The 21644-nt window shown below is 41.5% G+C and overlaps 1 protein-coding gene across 2 annotated transcripts in view; it reads left to right on the forward strand.

Annotated features, from left to right (window-relative positions):
- Positions 1 to 21644, forward strand: part of RELN (reelin) — a 277932-nt gene that overhangs the window by 75290 nt on the left and 180998 nt on the right. For both annotated transcript variants that reach the window (XM_054178701.1, XM_054178702.1), the window contains exon 3: positions 796 to 931. In XM_054178701.1, coding sequence (XP_054034676.1) covers positions 796 to 931 — 136 coding nt within the window. The remainder of the gene's footprint in view (positions 1 to 795; positions 932 to 21644) is intronic.

The raw sequence follows: 21644 nt of genomic DNA on the forward strand, positions 1-21644 counted from the left end.
CCTTGCTGAGAACAGAGGTGCCTGCTGCCATTTGCTTTTCCTTTTGATCCCATTAGCAATGTTTCAGCCCATGTTGCTATTTTCTGAGCTGAAGGTTCAATATTTGAAGTAACCTGGAACAAGGCATTTCCTTCTGATAAGTGCATTCAAAAGAATGGGTTAATGTTTGTCTCATGATGAACTGCAGTGAATTCCAGGTGGAGGGACTAATAGATGACATTTAGATTCACCCATATATTAGACACTGATTTTAAAAAAAGAGAAAAAAAGAATCATCAAAGGAATATATACTGGTAAATCTGTTGAAGGTTGCTGCTTTTTTTTCAGATCAGAAGAAGAGTTTATGAATCCGAAGCTGCTCTGTTTTTTTTTTTTCCCAGGGAGATGTGTTTGCCTACTGAAAGACAACACCTTTCTGTAAAAGCTTCATTTGGCTTATTAAAACACAGTGGTTTTCCCCTTCAGGTTTTATTTTGGTTTAGATCTGTAATGGTATAATTCAGGCAATGGACTAACACTTATTTACAGCAAATACAAATAACTCTTCTGGTGTTGGTCTCTCTGAAGAGTAACAGTAGTAAATACAAAGTCAGCCTTGGCTCAAGCAAAGGCCAGCTCCAGCTCTAGTGCTTTCACTGGCATTAATTCTAATTACTCAGTGGCACACTCTTGGGTTTTTTTTGCTCCATGTTGCCATGATCAAACACATGGCAGATGTATTTCTCAGTCTGTTAGCACCTTGCAGTAAGCCATTAACATTTGTCACTGTTTATCTCCCTCATGTCTTTCTCCTAGGAATTATGTCTGATCACCAGTTTGGAAACCAGTTTATGTGCAGCGTGGTTGCATCCCATGTGAGCCATCTCCCGACCACAAACCTCAGTTTTGTTTGGATTGCTCCACCTGCAGGGACGGGTTGTGTCAACTTCATGTACGTATGCATTCAGTGACTATGAGAAGATAACAAACTAGTCTAATCTGTCTCTGTGTGGACCTTACAGGTCAAGGACTCAGTCCTGCAAAGTGTGTATGTCAATAAGAAGTAAGAATATTGAGTTTTTTGTGGCTGAAGATTTTCTGTGCATAGTAGAACCTTGATGAAATCTGCCAACTGTGTGTTTTTCTGTTGAAAAATGTGTGATTTTTTAAAATTAGTTAAGTTTAAGTTCCTTTCTACAAATAATTTCCTTTGTTGATCAAGTTGTAGCAGCTAAATTTTCTTCTTTGAGCTGCCAAAGAAAAATATGAGATGTGCAGCTTCTCTCAATACTTCTTGCTTATTCTCTTTCTTTCTCAGATTTTTGTTTTTCCTGGTATTCAAGAATAATTGTTTGTCTTAACTTGCATAGTGACTGTGAGTGTATCTGTTCATGTGAGATGTGACCCCTCAATTGAGAGCTTTGATTTCAGCTTATAAAGAGGCATTATCATAAAATCATAGAATCAATAAGGTTGGAAAAGACCTCAAAGATCATCAAGTCCAACCTGTCACCCAAGACCTCACGACTAATAAACCATGGCACCAAGTGCCATATGTAATCCCTTCTTGAACACCTCCAGGGATGGTGACGCCACCATTAATTTTCCCATGACTGATTCCTCCCCTCCCTGCCCCCATATTTGTAGGGTTTTTTTGTGTGAGTTTGGTTGTTTGGTGGTTTTTTTTTTTTTTTTTTGGGGTGGGGGGTGGGTGTTTGTTTGGGTTTTTTGTTTGTTTTTGTTCATGTTTGTTGAAGAAGTGCTAACAAATAGCTCTTTAGAAATACCAATACAAGTATGACTGATGATTCGCCATAAAGGCACATATTCTGTGTGAGTGAGAGCTTGTCTGCCTTGATTTCAGTGGAAGGTTTATCACTGGCTTCAGTGGAAACAGGGTTAGTTCAGCACTGACCAGTTTTGGTTCCCTGTTTGTAGGAGTCATGATTCACCTCTTCAGCAATAGTCCCTCTTCAAAAGCAGGAGTGTTTGCACTGTATGGCAGACCTCAGGTATGCTAAGGTGGTGCAGAACATGCATGGCAGAAATCTGAGGTTATTCTTGACGGTCATTTGCAGCATGCGTGTCTGCAGTTTGGGTGCAGAGACATCAAAACTGTCTTGCCTTGCCGTGCTTTAAACTGGCAGGGTTGAAAGGTCTAATCTTGCACTGATCAGCCCACCAGTGCAGCTGCTCCCTGGGCCTAGATGTCTATCAGTTTCAATGGCTTTACAAATTACCTCAGCCCATGGTGTGAGGATGCTCCATGGATGATACTAGTTTGTCTTTGAGGATGAGCAAAGTGATTCAGTTCTATCAGTTTGGTGTCCTGCAGGATAGATTCAGAGAAGTGGAAAGGTTCACATTTTCTGAAGTCAATGTTTGCTCCAGGATCACAACTGGCTGCAGGATTTCTGAGTAAGTGCCTTCCTCAGCTGAAGGAAGTGGAGAAAGGAGCAATACGTTTTGCCTCTAATCCTCGTCCTCCTCATTTCTTCAGTTGCTCACACTTTCTTGACACAACTATTGTTTCCTCTCTGCCTACTAAATCACAAGTTTCCCATAAGCAAAGTTATTTTTCTATGTTCAGTGTTAGTCTACCTGCCTTCTCCAGTCCTCTGACTTCAGATTTTCAGTTTACTCTACTTTGTTCATCTCCATTTGCTTCTCTATACCAAATAATTAACTTAATCAAGATATTTTAACAGTTTAGACTGTCTAGTTTAAATTTAAAATAAATTAAATTACTTTGAAGTTTAATATAAATTTAAAATATTTACAAAAGGTGTTTGAATCTATAGACAAGAGTACAACATAGATAAGAGTTTCTTACACTGCTTGTTGCCACCACATTGGTGGTTCAGATCAGCTCATTAGTCTTTGACACCTCTGGGAATGGATAATAAGGTTATCAATTAGCACAAGCTTTGGTGTGTGATTTTTGCAGCGTTGATGACTCTCCCTGGGCAATACTCAGGAGGAACTGGACAAAGATCAGCAAGCAAATCTTCCACAAGCCAGTGCACAGCTAGTTTTTATGTTTTTGTTAGTTTTTTGCATGTACTCTTGACCTGCTCTGGCTTCTACTGGGAACATGAAGATCACAGTATCACAGTATCACAGTATCACAGTAACTAAGGTTGGAAGAGACCCCAAGGATCATCAAGTCCAACCTGTTCCAACAGACCTCACAACTAGATCATAGCACCAAGCGCCACGTCCAATCTCCCCTTGAACACCTCCAGGGACGGCGACTCCACCACCTCCCTGGGCAGCCCATTCCAATGACGAATGACTCGCTCAGTGAAGAACTTTTTCCTCACCTCGAGTCTAAACCTCCCCTGACACAACTTGAGACTGTGTCCCCTTGTTCTGGTGCTGGTTGCCTGGGAGAAGAGACCAACCCCCACCTGGCTACAACCACCCTTCAGGTAGTTGTAGAGGGCAATGAGGTCGCCTCTGATCCTTCTCTTCTCCAGGCTAAACAATCCCAGCTCCCTCAGCCTCTCCTCATAGGGCTTGTGCTCAAGGCCTCTCACCAGCCTTGTTGCCCTTCTCTGGACACGTTCAAGTGTCTCGATGTCCTTCCTAAACTGAGGGGCCCAGAACTGGACACAGTACTCAAGGTGTGGCCTAACCAATGCAGAGTACAGGGGCACAATGACCTCCCTGCTCCTGCTGGCCACACTATTCCTAATACAGGCCAGGATGCCATTGGCCTTCTTGGCCACCTGGGCACACTGCTGGCTCATGTTTAGGCGGGTGTCAATCAGCACCCCCAGGTCCCTCTCCGTTTGGCAGCTCTCCAGCCACTCTGACCCCAGCCTGTAGCTCTGCATGGGGTTGCCGTGGCCAAAGTGCAGCACCCGGCACTTAGACTTATTAAATGCCATCCCATTGGACTCTGCCCATCTGTCCAGTCGGTCAAGGTCCCTCTGCAGAGCCTTTCTACCCTCTAACTGACTAACATCTGTTCCCAACTTGGTGTCATCTGCAAACTTGCTGATGACTGACTCAACCCCCTCATCCAGATCATCAATGAAGATGTTAAAGAGGATGGGGCCCAGCACTGATCCCTGGGGGACGCCACTGGAGACTGGCCGCCAGCCGGATGTGGCACCATTCACCACCACTCTCTGGGCTCGGCCCTCCAGCCAGTTCCTAACCCAGCACAGAGTGTTGTGGTCCAAACCACGAGCTGACAGCTTAGCCAGCAGTTTACTGTGGGGGACGGTGTCAAAGGCCTTGCTGAAGTCCAGACAGACTACATCCACAGGCCTCCCCACATCCACCAGACGGGTCACCTGATCATAGAAGGAGATCAGGTTGGAGAGGCAGGACCTGCCCTTCCTAAATCCATGTTGGCTGGACCTGAGCCCTTGGCCATCCTTCAGGTGCGCAGTTATTGCCGCCAGGATAATCTGCTCCATCACTTTCCCTGGCACTGAGGTCAGGCTGACTGGTCTGTAGTTTCCAGGTTCCTCCATCCGTCCCTTCTTGTGGATGGGGACCACATTGGCCAGTTTCCAGTCACCTGGGACCTCTCCAGTGAGCCAGGACTGGAGGAAAATGATGGAGAGCGGCTTGGCCAGCTCATCTGCCAGCTCTCTCAGCACCCTAGGATGGATCCCATCCGGTCCCACGGACTTATGGGTGTCCAAGTGGCTCAGCAGGTCCCGGACTAATTCCTCATGGATTTCTGGGGCATTACACTGCTCCCCGACCCTATTACCCAGCTCAGGAGGCCACTCATCCTGGACTCCTACCTTGCTGTTAAACATTGAGGCAAAGAAGGCGTTCAGGACCTCAGCCTTTTCCTCATCTTTGGTCACCATGTTCCCCTCCAGGTCCAGTAAGGAGTGGAGGTTGATGACACAGGGAAATCATAACCCTATAGCTGCCATGAGCAAAATGCGCTGCATCTGTGCTTTTTGATGCGCTCCGCTACACCTCAGTCTTGAAAAAGCTTGAAATCCTAAGAAACACAACTTGTGTGGTTATGCTGTCAGTCCCATAGGTCTGGTACCACTTGGTAACCGAACAAATATGACAAAGGAGTTGAGGTATTAAGTTGCTAAGTTTCATAATAATCAGCAGCCAGGTAAAGCTAATATTAGTAAATTCAGACATTCCCATCCACCAGCCTGCCTGCTACAATATGGTTGTCAATAAACTGTCCGAAGTTTTCCTGGCATAACTTTGGCAGTTTCCAGCTACCAGTTGACCATGCAGCTCCCAAGTGTGGCTAAGGGGCGATGGCTCCTGACTATGCTCAGTTTACTAAAACAGCCAGTGAAGGACATCCAAAGTATTGCTGCTGTTGCAGGAAAGAAGAACTAGTAGTTTTTAGTCTCTGAAATGAGGGGAACTAGGATGCTGTAGGGAGGTATGTGGGGCTCAGCTTTGCAGGGTGCTCCTGCAAGGGAGATGGAATCATTCCTGGGGATAGGAGATGCAGGTATGCAGCAACCTGGGGGTTCACACCTTGTACAGCAGCTTGCCAGAATAACACTCAGTTTCTTTCCTTTCCCACTGAAAATTTTCTCATCTCTACAATTTGAGGTACTTGAGTTACTTCCATGGCATACAGCAGTGTAACTGCTGGGTCTGAACACAGTATTGCCTGACTGAGCCACACATCCTTCCTTGGCTCAGGGTTTCACTTGGAAAGCGTGGTTTCACCATGACAAGGAATCGTGAAGAGCCTTTCATTCCATGGGAGAAAGTGGCTGCTTCTACACACAAAAAAAATGTTACAATCATTAATGTGCAAACTGTTGCTTATTCTCTCTTCTCTCTCTCCCTCTCTCTCTCTTTCTCTTTTTTTTTTAATAGTCAAAGTACTTTATTCTGGCTAATAAATAAATATTTAGAAGCACCCTTTTATAAAATGAACTTCTAAGAGAAATATAGCTGCTGATGACCCTATAGCATATCTCAGTGTAATCATTCAGTATTTTTTGTTACCATGGATACTTGCAGATGAGTTGACAGAATACAAGCTAAAGTGCATCATTTATTACAGAATAGTTTCTTAGCAGTACCTTAAGATTGTTTCAAACAGGTGTTGAGCACTAGAGATTCTTAAGCAAACTGCCAAGGTCTCTAAATGCTTTTTACCAAACCCCCCCCACACACACACCCTGCCCAGTAGTCTTTTGCACTAACAAGTCATTTCTCTGGCTGTATGCAACTTTGTGAAATATTGTCTTAATAATCCTTCAGCTGGGTTTTACTGTTTGCAATTTCTGTTCTAAGCTCAGGCTAACCTAGTTAAGGCTCAGCCTGTCAGGAGGGATAATAATGGCTGTTAAGCAGGGTGGCAGGCTGCATTACATCTTAGTTGCTAAGCCTGTTGTTTTACAGATGGCTTAACTTACTAGTTTGTAAAAGTGATAAAACTGACCTACATTGCAAAAGCATATTGTGTTTTCACTGTAGCATGCTTTATTGCAGAAGTTCCAGCTACTGCATTAAGTAGGGTAGGTTGCTATAGACATTTCTTTGGAAAATAAGTATTTTCCTTACACAGCCATTTTTGTTATTCATTGAACAGGTGCCTTATAATCATAATTGTGTTTATGCTTATATGCATGATAACCTCTAATAGTGGAATGCTCTCTGAGCCTGCAGGCAGTGTCTAATATCTCATATAAGTGATGTGACCTGTCGCAACTGACCTTAAAATTCTGCATGGTGAGAAGTCTTTGAAGGTACCAAATACACTAGTTTCTGTTATCTGACACCTAATTAGCACAGCTTATGGTGCACACGAGAATAACTGTGAAATCAGAGGTAAGAGAAATGTTATTGCTGAGCCAAGGCACTGGCACATCACTTCTGAAGCATGGGCAACTGCTTCTCAGCAGAGTTATTGGAAAAGGTTTAGGACTGAATGCTTAGGCAGACAGCTGAAAACTTAGAGAAACCTTCAAGGAAGGAGATGCGTTTTTCTGTGAGAGTATGGCTTTTCCATAGTCACCTAATGATGCAACTCCTTTCTGGGAAATTTGAAGTACCCTGTTCCAGAACTGGTCTTCTCATGTGTTTAAGCCTGTTTCCAGAAACTGACAACTGTGTTAATGTACAAACTTGAAATATCATGTTGTACAAACACTGCAGAACACAAAGACTCTGAGAGTTTTGGTTAACTATTTAAAAAAAAAAAATTACAGAAAACCTATGGTAGTAATTATGGACATATTGAACACACATCCAAGAAGATTACATGGTTTGCTGTTTTAGTCCTCTATCCAGGATGGGAAAGGGCTTATATTATCTCAAGGAACAACACTCCTCTGGTATATCACTGAGCTAAACTGTCATTTAAGACACTGTTTACAGCTTTTTTCTTTTCTTTTCTTTTCTTTTTTTTCATTTATTTGAGAGAACTACAGAGGGTTATCCTCAGGATTAAGTACACAATTTTGTTTACTCTATATACAATGATCATGCATACACATATTAAAATTGGAAAGTAAACAGAAAATAGCAAATAGCAGAATTAAGGTTCCCTTAGTTCCCTTGTACTTAGATGTAACCACTCAGCTCTTAATTATGTGGTCCTATACATTTGCATTCCTCATGATGAAACAGAATTGTACAATGAGATACATTGTTGTTTGCCATGATTTGCAGTCTTTGCAGCCAGTTGAAGAGCGTGTTGTAACACACATGGAAACCTCAGCGCATAATCAGCCTTGGCTACAGGGTTCTGTGCAGCTCCAGCTCCTTGCTTCAGCTAAGCACCACCCTTCTCTTCCTAACAGTTACTGTGTTGTAAAGGCAAAAGGGGACATTTCTTACCACTCTTTTCAATGTTGTTTTGGACTCTGTTTAAGACAAAAGTTATACAGGCACCAAATAAGATAAAAGTCCTAGTTTACAGACAGGGTAGTTCTGATGTTAGCCCAGTGTTGCAGATTTATTTTTCTATATGGTATAACTTATGCCTTGTGGGGGAAAAAAAATCATCAGTAATTGTTTCTTGATGGTGTGCCAGTTCAGTGGAGCTATGAAGAAAAATCACCCCTTTGCTTGGTTTTCCACTTCCCTGGGTAGAGACATTGTTGTACTGTCAGTCAGCATTATGTGTAACATTCTGGAAATCACAAGCCAATTTTTGATTCAGATCTTGGCTCTGCTCTCATGCCTTATTTTGATCTGGTGCCCAGATTACCTTCTTCATCCTCTGTGTTTGTTAATTTTCCACTGAAATGCAAACACTGTGCACGGGATCATTGTGTCTCTTCTGAGTATGACCCCAGGCAGCATAGACTCCACTGACTGCAGAATTAGATTGAGCTTGTCTATTAGTCTTGTCTGAGTTTCATGTATTTTTGTGGTGCTAAAGTAGACAAAGGTGAGCAGTGAGCAATTCTGGGTGTTTTCAGAAATGTTAGCAGAAAGTGATAGCACAAAGTGTACTGTGATGGTGAATGTTCAGATGTGTTCAGAGCGAAGGAAGAAAACCATGGAGCAGGATGGAAGTTAGCATCTCATTTTCCACTCTTTGAGGGGATCTCCATTTGTTTTCAACTGGCAGTGGAATATGTCAATACCTCCAGCTAGGTATTTATGTGCCAGCTGTAGCTCCCTTGAGAATTAATGGGAGTGCAATCTCGTTCCACTGACATCTAGGGCTTGACATTCAGTTCTGCATCCAGCTCCAGGTCTCTGTAGCTCTACTAGTTTCACAGGACATTCAAAATTATTTTAGATATATTTAGGCAGCTGAATCAAGCCCTCAGTCTCCACTGACCAAAATGGATCACTGTCTAGTTCCCATGTAGACTTCTAATGAATAAAACAAGACAACTTCATAAAATTTGTAAAATCTTGGGGTTTTTCCCCCTCTCTTCCTGGAGGTAAAGCCTGTTGTCTGATACTCCTACTAAAAGCACACTTTAATGAGAGGAATGTTCAGATTTTAACATTTTCTCCAAGTTTGCAGACAACTGGCCATCTGCTATTTTAGGCTCCTCATGCTGTGTGGGTGCAAGAAAAGAACAACCAAAAAAGCCAAGAAGAATAGATATGTGAATAGTCATTAAAAATAAAAGCATGAAAATTCTATTGCTAAGTTAGTTGGACTTAATTAAAAATATGAGCAAAATCACAAAATGCTGCTTTCAACAACATTGTGTAATGCCAGAATAGAAACTGCAAGCTGATACAATATTAGGACACTTTTCTTCATACGATAGAAATCTAATATATTATGTACTTGTAACATACAATAGCAGAAGGCAGCTCAATATAGCTTTTGGCTACTCTGTTAAGATCTTGGCATGGTTCCATGTAAGACTGGCACTTCCTGCATGAAGTAAAATGAAATTCAATCATTTTCTACTAGTATTATCTAAATCATAAAACAATCATGGTGAGAATTACTTCCCTTCTCACAAACATTAATTTGGCCATTTTAGATGCAAAGAATAGATTTTTACTTTCTTCCCTTTCTTTGCAACCTACCCATTATTTTTTTACAAGATCATCAATTCCCAATCCTGCAATACAGTTATCAGTAGTTGTGTTTAAAACTCCCTCTAGAACCTTTTTTTATTTCTGAAATTTAACTTCAGGTTTATTTTTCAGAACACATTTTAGTTTATCAGCAACTCACATCTTTGTTTCATTCAAAGAGGTGCTTTGTCTTCCCCTTTTCTCAAGATGGCTTAATTTTGAAAACATGACTGGACTATAAAGTGTATTACACACACTCCAATAGTTTGCTTCCATTAGGAGGTTTTCTTGTGTATCAGAGGGATTAAATGAAATATCCGTTGGCTGCTAACAATCAATCGATGGCAAACCTTTCAAAATGACATCTCAGAAGAATGCTTCATGAAACAGGCATGAAATAGCTCCTGTGAGTTCTTTTGGAAAGGTTGGTATATGAAGAATAAGCAGTAAATGTACACAGAACCATTCTGCAGAGATAAACATGCAGTGAATAAAAGCGTGAGTACAGGCAAAGGAAGAGGACAACTGCAAGACATGCTTTAGGAAGCTCGATTTCACTGCTGCAGACCAGCCCATACAACCAGACACTGTACACATGGAAGCCCTTTGTAGCCCTGGAATGTCCCCCCCGGCTGACTGAAAGGGTCTGATCATTTCAGTGCCAGCTCTCCAGCAGATAATACAACAAGTGTCCAGTGCATGAATGAGTTTGAGATAAGTGTATCGTTTGTACCTTTCTCTGGGAAGCATTTGACTTCTTGCAAGGGATTATTAGGAAATAACTTTGAGAGGAGCTCAGTACTGCAGGATGCTGAGCGCTGGCCTTGATCCAGCAGAGCAATCAGGCGTGTCCATGCTGTCATCAAAGGCCTAGACAACACTTTTTGTATTTTTTAAAATTAATGCCTTCAGATGAATTGTTTGAAATTGTGCTTTGTTTGTGTAGCCAGCCAAGGACACATAAGGATGCTCTGTCTGTATTCTCAGTTCACACAAGTTAACTTTCCCCATCTTACTTATTTGAACTTTAATAATCTATGAAGTATTATGTGGAGATGCAGCAATATTCTGCAGACTTCTGTTAGAAATGTAACAAATAGAAAATCTTCTCTTACAGCCTTTTAAATGCCACTCTTAGCTCAGTGTAAGCTGTTTAGCTCAAGTAGTAACGTACACTTAAATTTTCTGTGAAAAACATGCTTATACAGGCAAGCATCTCTTAACTGCAGAAGAGTTTTAAATGACAACTTTGAAGAAATTAAGAGTGGAAGAAAGTCCATCTGTCTGTATTTCTTTTTCAGTACTTCAGCAGTTTGAGGTCAAATTTTGCCCACATATGACACACTAGCTGCAATCAGGAACCAAAACTACATCACATAAACTCACCCAAATTCTATCAGCATTAGTGTTTATGCAGAGGATTATAACTGATAGGAACAAATTATACTGCAGAATCCAAAGAGTCATATCCTAAATGTCCTGAAGTACAAAAGATAAACAGCAGAAATGCTTCCGATCAGTATCACAGACCACACTGCAAAGTAGTGAAGATGTTAGGGCCATAATTTGAATGATGGTTTTAACAAGCCAAGAGAGAATGTATGGTGAGTTAAGCTGCAGAAAGCCCTTCTTCTAAATCCAGATGTAGGCATTAACTCACATATTTGAGATGGCATGCTTATTTGCTAAGTGCAAAGATGGTTAGAAAAAGCCTTTCCTGACTGAGGACAAAAACTGGAGCACTCTTTAATTTTGGTTACTGCCAAGCTCATTTCAACAACCACAATAGTTATTTGGCTTCATACCAAAAAGTGGCAATACAGTACTTACATGTCTATGGATCAAAATGAGATGAAAAATTGCTGTTTCTCATCTCTGAAGCCATTTGCTGCACATTTTATAGGCCTCAAGATGCCTTTTGTAATATGTGATAACAGAGCCAACTGAAGCATCTGCCTGGGAAGAGATTACTTTAATTATGGACTCAATGTCCTATTTTCTGCAAGTGTTCCCCAGAGAATTTCTTACTGCTGGATGAGAGGTGTTATGATGCACATTAAAACCTACAAGTCAAAAAAGGGGTTGTAAAAGTAAGACAAGGACACCCATAAAGTCTCCACTTGTGTATTCAGTGGCTAAAAATACAACCCTGAATTATGTGATGGTAGCTTTTTAATTAATCTAACACCTGTAAAAAATAAATTTCCAATAATGTAGAGAAAAAATGAATATTAGAAAAATTTTATCCTTTTTTCCTAATCCAATTATCTTCAGTAAAATTGACTGGTCTATGAAAGTCTTTAAAATACTTACGTTTTGCTTTAAATTTTTTCAACATAGTAGTAACAATTAATATGGAAAGTGCAGCAAAGTGGTTTCTTGTTAGCTTCTATTTTCGTAACATGCGAAGTTTCTTGTCATTAAGAATTCATTTGCCTTCTGCTGTAGCATCATTGATCACAATTAACTTACTTGATATTAAAGTGGATGTGCTGTGTGCTGCTATAGAAATCCTGTGTAAATCACCGTTGATTTAGCACAGTTTAATGGCTACTTAAAATATTTGTCTTCCTCTCTTTATCGGCTTGAAGAAAGCCTAGAGATCTTCATTAGCAGCTGTTGTAATGATGAGCTAAAAGTTTTTCTTTACACAAAATACAATGGAAGAGCTGTAAATATGGCTTGAAGATGCTGCGATATTGTGAGCTACTGGGAACTTTCCTAGAAGACTGACAAAATTCAAAGGGAAAATGACACCTCCAAAAGATCGTCATCATAGTATCAGTCAGGGTTGGAAGGGACCACAAGGATCATCTAGTTCCAACCCCCCTGCCATGGGCAGGGACACCCCACGCTAGATCAGGCTGGCCGGAGCCTCAGATACTGAAGTTTAAAAAACCCAATGTTTGAAATGTATTTAAATCAGATGGTCATAGCATGTGGGAGCACTGCCTCTTGGATCCAATTATTAGACAGGTTTGTTCTCTAAACATGCTGGAGTAGAATCATTCATAAGTCTATATCATCATCTGTAAGTCTAACATCAGCTAACACTAGAGGTTCTTCAGCTTACTACTTTTGTAGTAGCTATCTTTACTGATGCAACACCAAGTCTGGAAAGGTTGTTACATAGTTGGTATTTCCCACTCTCAGTGAAGGTAGTGAGGAGATGTCATAGCTCAGCAAATGGAAGAATTTAGCTATCCATACAACCTCCAGCCCCAGAAGGACTTCCTCTCCTAGAGGATCTGAGCATTCTGGGCAGAGGTCTCACATGTCTCTTCATTGTTTTCAACACCATTTCATGTGCCTGAAGAATACCTGTCCCAAGCTTGGTAGCACTTGGTCTGTTTGGGCTGTAGGTTTGCTCATTAACTCACACAAGGTAAGCTTCAAATAGTGGATAGACAAAGCTGAAAGCTTCCTGGAGGCATTGCAGGCTAGGAGAAGCTGGAGCTCAGCTCTGTTGTGTATGACGTGGTATGATATCCTGAAGTTTGTGTGCTGGAACAGGTATCTATGCAGAGATATATGGGCTTCAGCCCCATGAAAGAATGAAGAATTAAAATTCAGAGTCCTTGCTGATCTGCTAGGCTGTTCCTTCGGGGGGTTGTTTGTTTTTGTTTGTGGTGGTGTTTGGTTTTGTTTTTGTTTGGTTGGTTTGTTTGTTTGTTTTCCTGGACTCCTTCCTCTTTCTCTTAACTGTAAGAAACTGCACAGTGATGGGGTTTAATGGAAGGTTTTAGCTTGTAAGTGAGTGGGATGAGCCCTGCTCTGTGAAGGAAGGTCCTTGGGTTAAAGTAGGAACTGAGTCAATATTGACTGTTCCCAGGCTTGTTGCTTTGCCTTTTGGTCTGTTACTGAAAAGATGGAGGAAAGAGCCACTAGCATCCCTGGTTTACTGAACTGATTAATGCCACTTTGCTTGGAGCTGTATTAATGATATTATTAAGAGGTAGATGTACAGGAACATGGCTGGTCAGACTCTGGGAGAGAACCTTTCCTTTCATCAGACTATGGAAACTGCACGTGCCTGAGTTCATATGCCTGGGAAACTTTCAGTGAGGCTTTCTGATGCATCTGGAGCTGGGCTCCCTGGGCTGCTCTCCCAGGGATGTGTGCCCTACATACTACCAGATACACTTGCGGCACTCAGGCTGAAAGCCACGTGAGGTTTCAACTATAATATCTGCAAGGACAAACATTTCATCTGTGACACTCTACCTTGCCAGCAGCCATGAAATCTGTTTGGGTATTTCCCTGCTTGCCAGGGAGGGCTGACCTTTCCTTTGGGTGAAGTGCTCAGCTTTGGAGCCACTGTCCCTTCGCTCCAGGAGCTGGCACTGTTTTGTTGGTCACCAATGTTCTTAGCCAGAGCTCTGTGTTTTAAATTGTATGGACAATTAGGTCATCATCCCAATTATCTATGTGCAAATTGTTGTCTTTTTTGTTTCAAGGAGTTTATTTTGGAGTGACCTCCACAAAAAAAACAGGCCAGACCTTTGCTGTTGCTTAACATGAGTAAAACATCGTTGCATCACAGAATGGTGTTGTGCTTTGCAGTGGCTTTGTGCAATGGATTTCTTACTCTGTGGAGCCTTTGACTTGTTAGGGGAGGTTTTTTTCCTGTTGTTTTTAGCGAGAGAATCCCAGAGTTAAGTGAGTAAAGGGGTGAAAAAGGCAGCTTTGCTTCTGAGTTGCTCTTTGCACTACTAGCTAATGTTGGCTGTAGCTCACATCCCTACCCTGGTAGTTTAGCTTATCTGCAGCAGACACTGCTGGGAGGTCTCTGCCCATCTGGACAGGAGGCATCAAATGTGCTGTGAGGGTTCCTGCATCCTTCACCAGCAGAGATCTACAGCTTGGTTTGCCAGGGGAAGGGAAGGAATGCTGTCATAGAATCAACAAGGTTGGAAAAGAGCTCAGAGATCATCAAGCCCAACCTATCACCCAACACCTCATGACTAACTAAACCATGGCTTCAAGTGCCACATCCAGTCCTTTTTTGAACACCTCCAGGGATGGTGACTCCACCACCTCCCTGGGTAGCCCATTCTAATGGCCAATTACTCTTTCTGTGAAGAACTTCTTCCTAACATCCAGCCTAAACTTGCCCTGGCACAGCTTGAGACTGTGTCCTCTTGTTCTGGTGCTGGTTGCCTGGGCGAAGAGACCAACCCTCACCTGTCTATAATCTCCTTTCAGGTAGATGTAGAGAGCAGTAAGGTCTCCCCTGAGCCTCCTCTTCTTCAGGCTAAGCAACCCCAGCTCTCTCAGCCTCTCCTCATAGGGCTTGTACTCGAGGCCTCTCACCAGCCTCGCTGCCCTTCTCTGGACATGTTCCAGCAAGTCAACATCTTTCCTAAACTGAGGGGCCCAGAACTGGACTCAAGGTGTGGCCTAACCAGTGCTGAGTACAGGGCAGAATGACCTCCCTGCTCCTGCTGGCCACGCTATTCCTGATGCAAGCCAGGATGCCATTGGCCTTCTTGGCCACCTGGGCACACTGCTGGCTCATGTTCAACTGGCTGTCAATCAGTACTCCCAGGTCCCTTTTCTGCCTGGCTGCTCTCCAGCCACTGTGACCCCAGCCTGTAGCACTGCATGGGGTTGTTGTGACCAAAGAGCAGGACCCAGCACTCGGACTTGTTAAATGCCATCTTGTTGGACTCCACCCATCTGTCCAGCCTGTCAAGGTCCCTCTGCAGAGCCCTTCTATCCTCTAACAGATCAACACCTGCTCCCAAATTGGTGTCATCTGCAAACTTAACTAATGGTGAACTCAATGCCCTCATCCAGATCATCAGTGAAGATATTGAATAGGATTGGGCCCAGCACTGATCCCTGGGGTACAGCACTTGTGACTGGCCTCCAGCTGGATGTGCACCATTCACCACCACTCTCTGGGCTCAGCCCTCCAGCTAATTCCTAACCCAGTGCAGCGTGCTGCTGTCCAAGCCATGGGCTGACAGCTTGGCCAGGAGTTTGCTGGGGGGGATGGTGTGAAAGACCTTGCTGAAGTCCAGGTAGACTACATCCACAGCCCTCCCCACATCCACCAGGTGAGTCATCTGGTCATAAAAGGAGGTCAGGTTGGTGAGGCAGGAACTGCCCTTCCTAAATCCATGTTGACTGGGCCTGATCCCTTGGCCATCCTGCAAGTGCGCTGTGATTGCCCCCAAGATGATCTGCTCCGTAATCTTTCCTGGCACTGAGGTCAGGCTGACCAGTCTGTAGTTTGCGGGTTCCTCTATCTGTCCTTATTCCCCTCTCCCTTGCAAAGCCGTGCAAGGTGTCTCTTGACTGGGAACCTCTAGTCTGGCACTGTAAGCAGTTGTCTGTGTTGACAGATGGGGAACATTGTCTTTCTGTCTTCTAAGGGGAGAGCAAACAGATCTGTATTCAATGCTGACTCTGTTTATTCTGAAGCACACAGAGATTTCACTTGTCCTAGTCCATGCAAGTATTTCAGCACCTTTACTAGGGAATATGAAATACGGTCTTGCAAACATTTCTTTTTCTGTGGCATTTCCTTTAATGTATAATTTCCTCCCTTGTTTTTTTTAATAGTCCACCCCAGACAGCACACAGAACACCCATGTCAGCCCTTTCTCCTTCATATGAGGTTCATCTGTAGCCTGGCTGTGCCAGCAGCACACTGAGCAGCACTGAGCCTTTTCACAAGCCCAGCTGAGTGCTGAGGTCCTGGTGGATAAATCAGGCTTCCAGAGAGTGCAGATCATTTGATGCTCAGGTTCTGAAAAGGAGTAGGTTTCTTGTGCATCTATTTCAGTGTATTTAGTTGTGCCTTTAAAGAGATGATCATAGTGACACTGAAGCCAAATTTAAATCTTAGCTTTGCAATGCCATATGGCACAACCTGTAGATACTAAAATACTGGGAGGCCATGCATCAGCTTGCCAGAGTGATGTGTGGATAAGTAGATTGTCATAAAAGTCATTAGTTTCACCACATATAGATTGCACTTGGGCTTTTGATTAAGCTTTTAAAGGTTGATCTCTTAATGCTTGGTTGTGCTGCATAAAAAGCATCTCAGGAGGACACTATGGCTACAAATTGTTAGTGAGTGTTGGCTGAATGAAATAAAGATAATGAAACAGATCTCTTTTGCTAGTGTTTAGGGTATATCAGGAATCTTTATTTATATTGTAAGAACATTTTCAGGGATCCAACTAGTAGCTAGGTTTACTGTTTGTGAATATGTTCAGAGCTCTGCAATACTTTTGGCTATAAGTCCCTGTGGACTAAAAGAAAAATAAAAATGTAAAAAATTCTCAGAAACAGGCATTCCTAAGGTTGACAGATATTGCATAGTGGGCACAGATGATTAGTGGGTTACAGTTGTCAGTAGAAGTATCTTAGTTGAAGTAGTTTAGTTTGTTAAAGGATGTTTATTTGCATCAGCAATTCATGGCTCTCAATGTATCTGTTTCATAGGTAGTTAGACTGGACTTCAAATCTGGGGTTTTGTCTCACTTTTGGCAGCAGGGTTTTTCTGGTGCAGAGTGTGATTTGGAATGTGAATTCTCAGCTGGAGCTGTCCAGGAGTGCCAAAGCCAGGACACAGTATTTAACACTTCCCAAGGATGATCCCTTTACCTAAGAGTCAGTCCTGGAGCTGCAATGCCCTGGGCCTGTGGTATGTGCCTTGGAGCTCACAAAAATTTCATGAGCTTCATTAGATTTCTAGACAGTTACAAGATCATAAGGCTCAATGTTTGCTAGTGCTGAAAGCTTTGCATTGCTCTGTTTAGCAGTGCTTTTCTATCTTTAATCTTTTGGGTTATATTTGAAAAATTAATAAATAGAACTTCAATAAACTGTTTCTTTTTTTCCCCCTTTAAATTGGCAAAATAATAATGTTATTAGGGCTTACACTTTGTGTGAAAGTGTGGACATTGAATACATTTCATGGTTGATTTATAAGCCTATTGGAAATATGGTTTATACTGAAATTCTGACAGACCCTTATACAAAATTAGCAAAAAAACCAGCAATGCCAAAATACCTGTCTTGCCTGTGCATTCCTGTAGATTTGCTCTCACTAAGCACTTGCCAATAGCGAAGAGCACTTCCAGACAGGGCTTCGTGGCACACACGAGGACAATGCACCCATGACTGACTGCTGTGCCTGTATGAAGCTCAGTCTGTATGAGTGAGGTTAAATCAGCTGTAGCATTACCAAAAGAACATCAAGCTAAGAATTGTGGTCTTCAGATACAGAGTTATTGCTAGTCTGCTAAGGCAAGACTCAAAAAAATAGAACTTTTGCTGTTGGCAGTACTTAATTTCAGAGTTTTGTTAGAATTAGGAAATATAGCTGAGACAGTAACTCGAAAAACAGTAATGATTTGGGCTGTCATTGTTCATAGAAGAACTGTATTTTTATCTTTGAATTTTAATGTGTTTTTTTTTTTTTTTGATGAATACTACCACTGAGTCTGGCATCTGCACTCTTGAAGTCCTCATGCTTTGTCAGTATCTAATGCTTGCAGTATACGAGGTCAGTTGCTGCTGCGATATTTCTTTGGGAACCTTTACGTGTTTGTGCAGAGTACCCATTGGCAAAGCTGGTTAACTGGGTCAGGCTCAGGGTTTTTTATGCTGAAAAGTCTGGGCTCTGGCCACCCCAGATTTAATGCACATAACACCAACGGTTTGCCACTAGGAATTTTGAGGGCATTATACTGACCTCAATCTGCTCACGCATCCACTGAACAAATTAAAGAGCAAGAGTACTCTGCAGCTGTTAGTATGCAAAGGGCTGTTGGAGGTTGTTCAAATAAAAAACAATGGGATAACCTAAAGTGAGCAGCATAATCCTTGATTTCCCAGAAACTGATATACAATGATGGATAGATGAAGCTAAATTTTAGCACTGAAGCTCATATATGTAGAGTATAATTATATCTTTATTCTTAAATACATGATTAAAACAGTGTTAGACTAAATGGTTTCTTTTCAAAGTTGAAATGGCAAAAGCAATTCCAGATAAGTTATTTAAAAAGAACCATTTACTTTGTTTTCCATTGGTAAATCATTAGCATTATTTTGGAAAATATAAAAATGGGTGGAAACAGAAAAATCAATCTGGGGAATAAAAGAGAAGAGTGAGCTTGTGGTGAGACAGCAAAGTTCCTGGGGTCCAGGTTAAGTGAGACCTTGGAGGGGTTGGTGCAGAAAATAAGCGCCCTGCCCACAGAAATGTTGGAAAAGGTAAAAATCACTAAGAGGCAACTTCAGGTTTCTTCCCAAGCAGCTTTGTTTGGTTTTGCTGTGGCAATCCTTAAATTTCCACTATCAAAATGTCAGATTAGGAAATAACCCAGTATTGGGGATGGCTGGTGTGCTGGGGAGGAGGAATAGAGGTGGAGGAACCACAACAGTTTGGGGAAGCCCAGACTAAAGTTTGACACAGACCCTGTTGCAATAAGTCAAGTAATTGTTTTTACTTTATTTTTTAAGTACTGTTTGGTAACTCAGGAAAAAAAGTGGTCATGCAAAGGTATTATCATAATTGGTACAAAACAGGGACAGGGTCCATCTGCTGCACTCAGCTTTGACTCTTAGCTTTCTCACTGTGATTTGTAGAGCAAGATTTGTCCTTTGTGCTCATAGACTTCTGAAGGAACCAACCAGCTGCCCTGTGTGCATTAGTGTACCAGTTGTCAGACTTCTCTTCTTCCCCGTTTTTGACTGCCCAGGCTAAGTATCATGAAAAAGCAGTACTGGGGCTTCAGACAGCATGGTCAGGTGCATGGTCTATTAACCACATTCTTAGGCTTACCATCTTGCTCCCTTGGGCACAATTACTGTTCTTTGGTCATGTCCTCTGTAGCTATTACAGATTCAACAGGGAGACCTGTTTGTGCACTAACCTATGTGAGTAGCTTCCCTGGTGGGCTCATGTGGTAGGACTGGGCTGCAGTTTTAGGGGGAAGCAAACTTCTGTTGTTATATCTATGGCACCACCCACGATCTACATGACAAGATCACAATCAAGCTTCACAGTTGCTACCTCAGAAATTGTACAGCATATGAAACTGGATCTCTAGATGATTAAAAAAAATATAAGTAATATGCATAATTGGAAATGGTTTTAGTGTTTCTCAGACACAGACAAAAATAAATATAGCTCATGCTCAGTAATTGTAGAAAAGACAATAGTTAGAGAGTCATAGAATTATTTGTGTTGGAAAAGACCTCTAAGATCATCAAGTCCAACCACTGACCTAACACCATCATGGCCACTAAACCATGTCCCAGAGTGCCATGTCCACAAGTTTCTTGAACACCTCCAGGGATGGTGACTTCATCACCTCCCTGGGCAGCCTATTTCACTCCCTGACCACTCTTGCAGCAAAGAATTTTTTCCTGATCTCCAACCTAAACATCCCCTGGCACAATCTGAGATTGAAACTAATATGCCCCAAAACGCTAGGAAGTGGGCTATAAGAAACAAAGTAGCTGGTTTCCCTGCCAAAACCTCTAAACATCAACAACTCAACTATCTTTAATGTCAGATGATTTGTAAATTAATCATCTATTGCCCTGAAATTTTAATTTTCTTTTCTTAAAAATGTTTCCTTGTCTCTGGGCAAGATTCTGCTATTTTACATCCCATTGCACAGGTCAGTCTTTAATGAGGTACAGTAGCACTAGTTATTTGGACAGGTGCCTATGCAGTCAGGTCAGTAACTTGCAGAAGCAGGTGAATAATTGTGAAATGCAGGTACTGGGAAGTGGTTTAGCACCCTGGCTTGTTGGGCCCTGTATAATGTCAAGGATGACATGTAATTGCTTCTTGTTTTAAAGAAAGAAGTCCTGATCCATACGCAGTTAATCTGAAGCTTTCTGTATGTGATGTGAATTGATAAAGTGTCTTGGTCAGAAGTTCCACATTTTTACAAGAAATGGCAGGTATTTATAATTTGCTGCATAAGTAGTTTAAGTATTTTAGCATAATTTAGAGTGAATTAATGGCTTGTTATTTATTGCCTAGTGCTCTACAGGAGTGATTTATAAAGCTGTGCTCTGCTCTGCTTGTTGCTTCGTATTCCCTGTGTAAGAAGTATCATCAATATCATTAAATGAATTCACAGTGACACTGCTCTGGAACGATGGCTTTTGGTACAAGTGTAACAGAACATAAATCAAGAATTATGTTTAATTCATAAGAGGCACCAGTCTCTCATTTAGGTGTAGGCTGGCCTAGAAGGTATCAAAAATATGCTTTACAATACCCGTTCTGATTGCATTTCAGGCCTTCTCTGTGTGCACTTGTGTTCTCTGTGAGAATAATATATAGCAATACAGTGCAGTTTGTCAAGAGAATAACATTTGTGGTTTATTGATTTGGGTGCGAACGGTATCATTATTTTTACCACAAGCCAAAAAGGAATATATTTACATGAATATACTTTAAATTATTCTCAAGGGAATCTATAAATTTAAAGATAAGTTTTACCCATTCCATGTAATAAATATCATTGCTAATTATTTAAATTACACTTAAACCCCCCATATACTTTCTAGTATTCCTTACTGTTTGTACTTCTCTCCCTGCAGAAATATAAATAAACCTTCATTTTCAGTCTCTCTTTACTTACTGCTTTAAATTCCTCTTGAATTAGTGCATTGAAATCCAGAGCACTGAAAAGCCTGCAGGAATACTTATCTAGTATCTGCTTACATTTTATTAATATTATGTAAATATTTCTGTCCCCTTCAACTTTTGTAACAAAATTATTCTTACAAAGCCTAAATTTAGGATTAGGGCTGACTTGAAAATGTGCCTTTACCTCAGTATTATTCCAAGTATATGTGACCTCTTGGCAGTGCCATTCAGGTCTAATGGTAATTTTGAAGCAAGAGGATTTAACTCTTTGTGCTGCTGATGCAGTTTATTAGAAGTGTTAATTATGCAAGGTCTCTGGATGACTCCAGGGCTGTTGTTTGCTAGAAGTTTGTTCATTGCCAAGCTGCAAGACATAGGATATGATCCCTGATATTTCTTGGAGTTACCAAAATAACCATCATGTATTTTAAATGCATGACTGAAAGGATTTTGTGTCACAGGAGAATACTAAGTGCCAAATCAAAAATAGAAAAATAAAAACTATTTTATTAAAAGGAAGGAATACTGTTGTTCATAATTTAAAATGTTCTCAATGGAAACC

The sequence above is a fragment of the Dryobates pubescens genome, chromosome Z (assembly GCF_014839835.1).
Source record: "Dryobates pubescens isolate bDryPub1 chromosome Z, bDryPub1.pri, whole genome shotgun sequence".
In the NCBI taxonomy this organism is placed as follows: Eukaryota; Metazoa; Chordata; class Aves; order Piciformes; family Picidae; genus Dryobates; species Dryobates pubescens.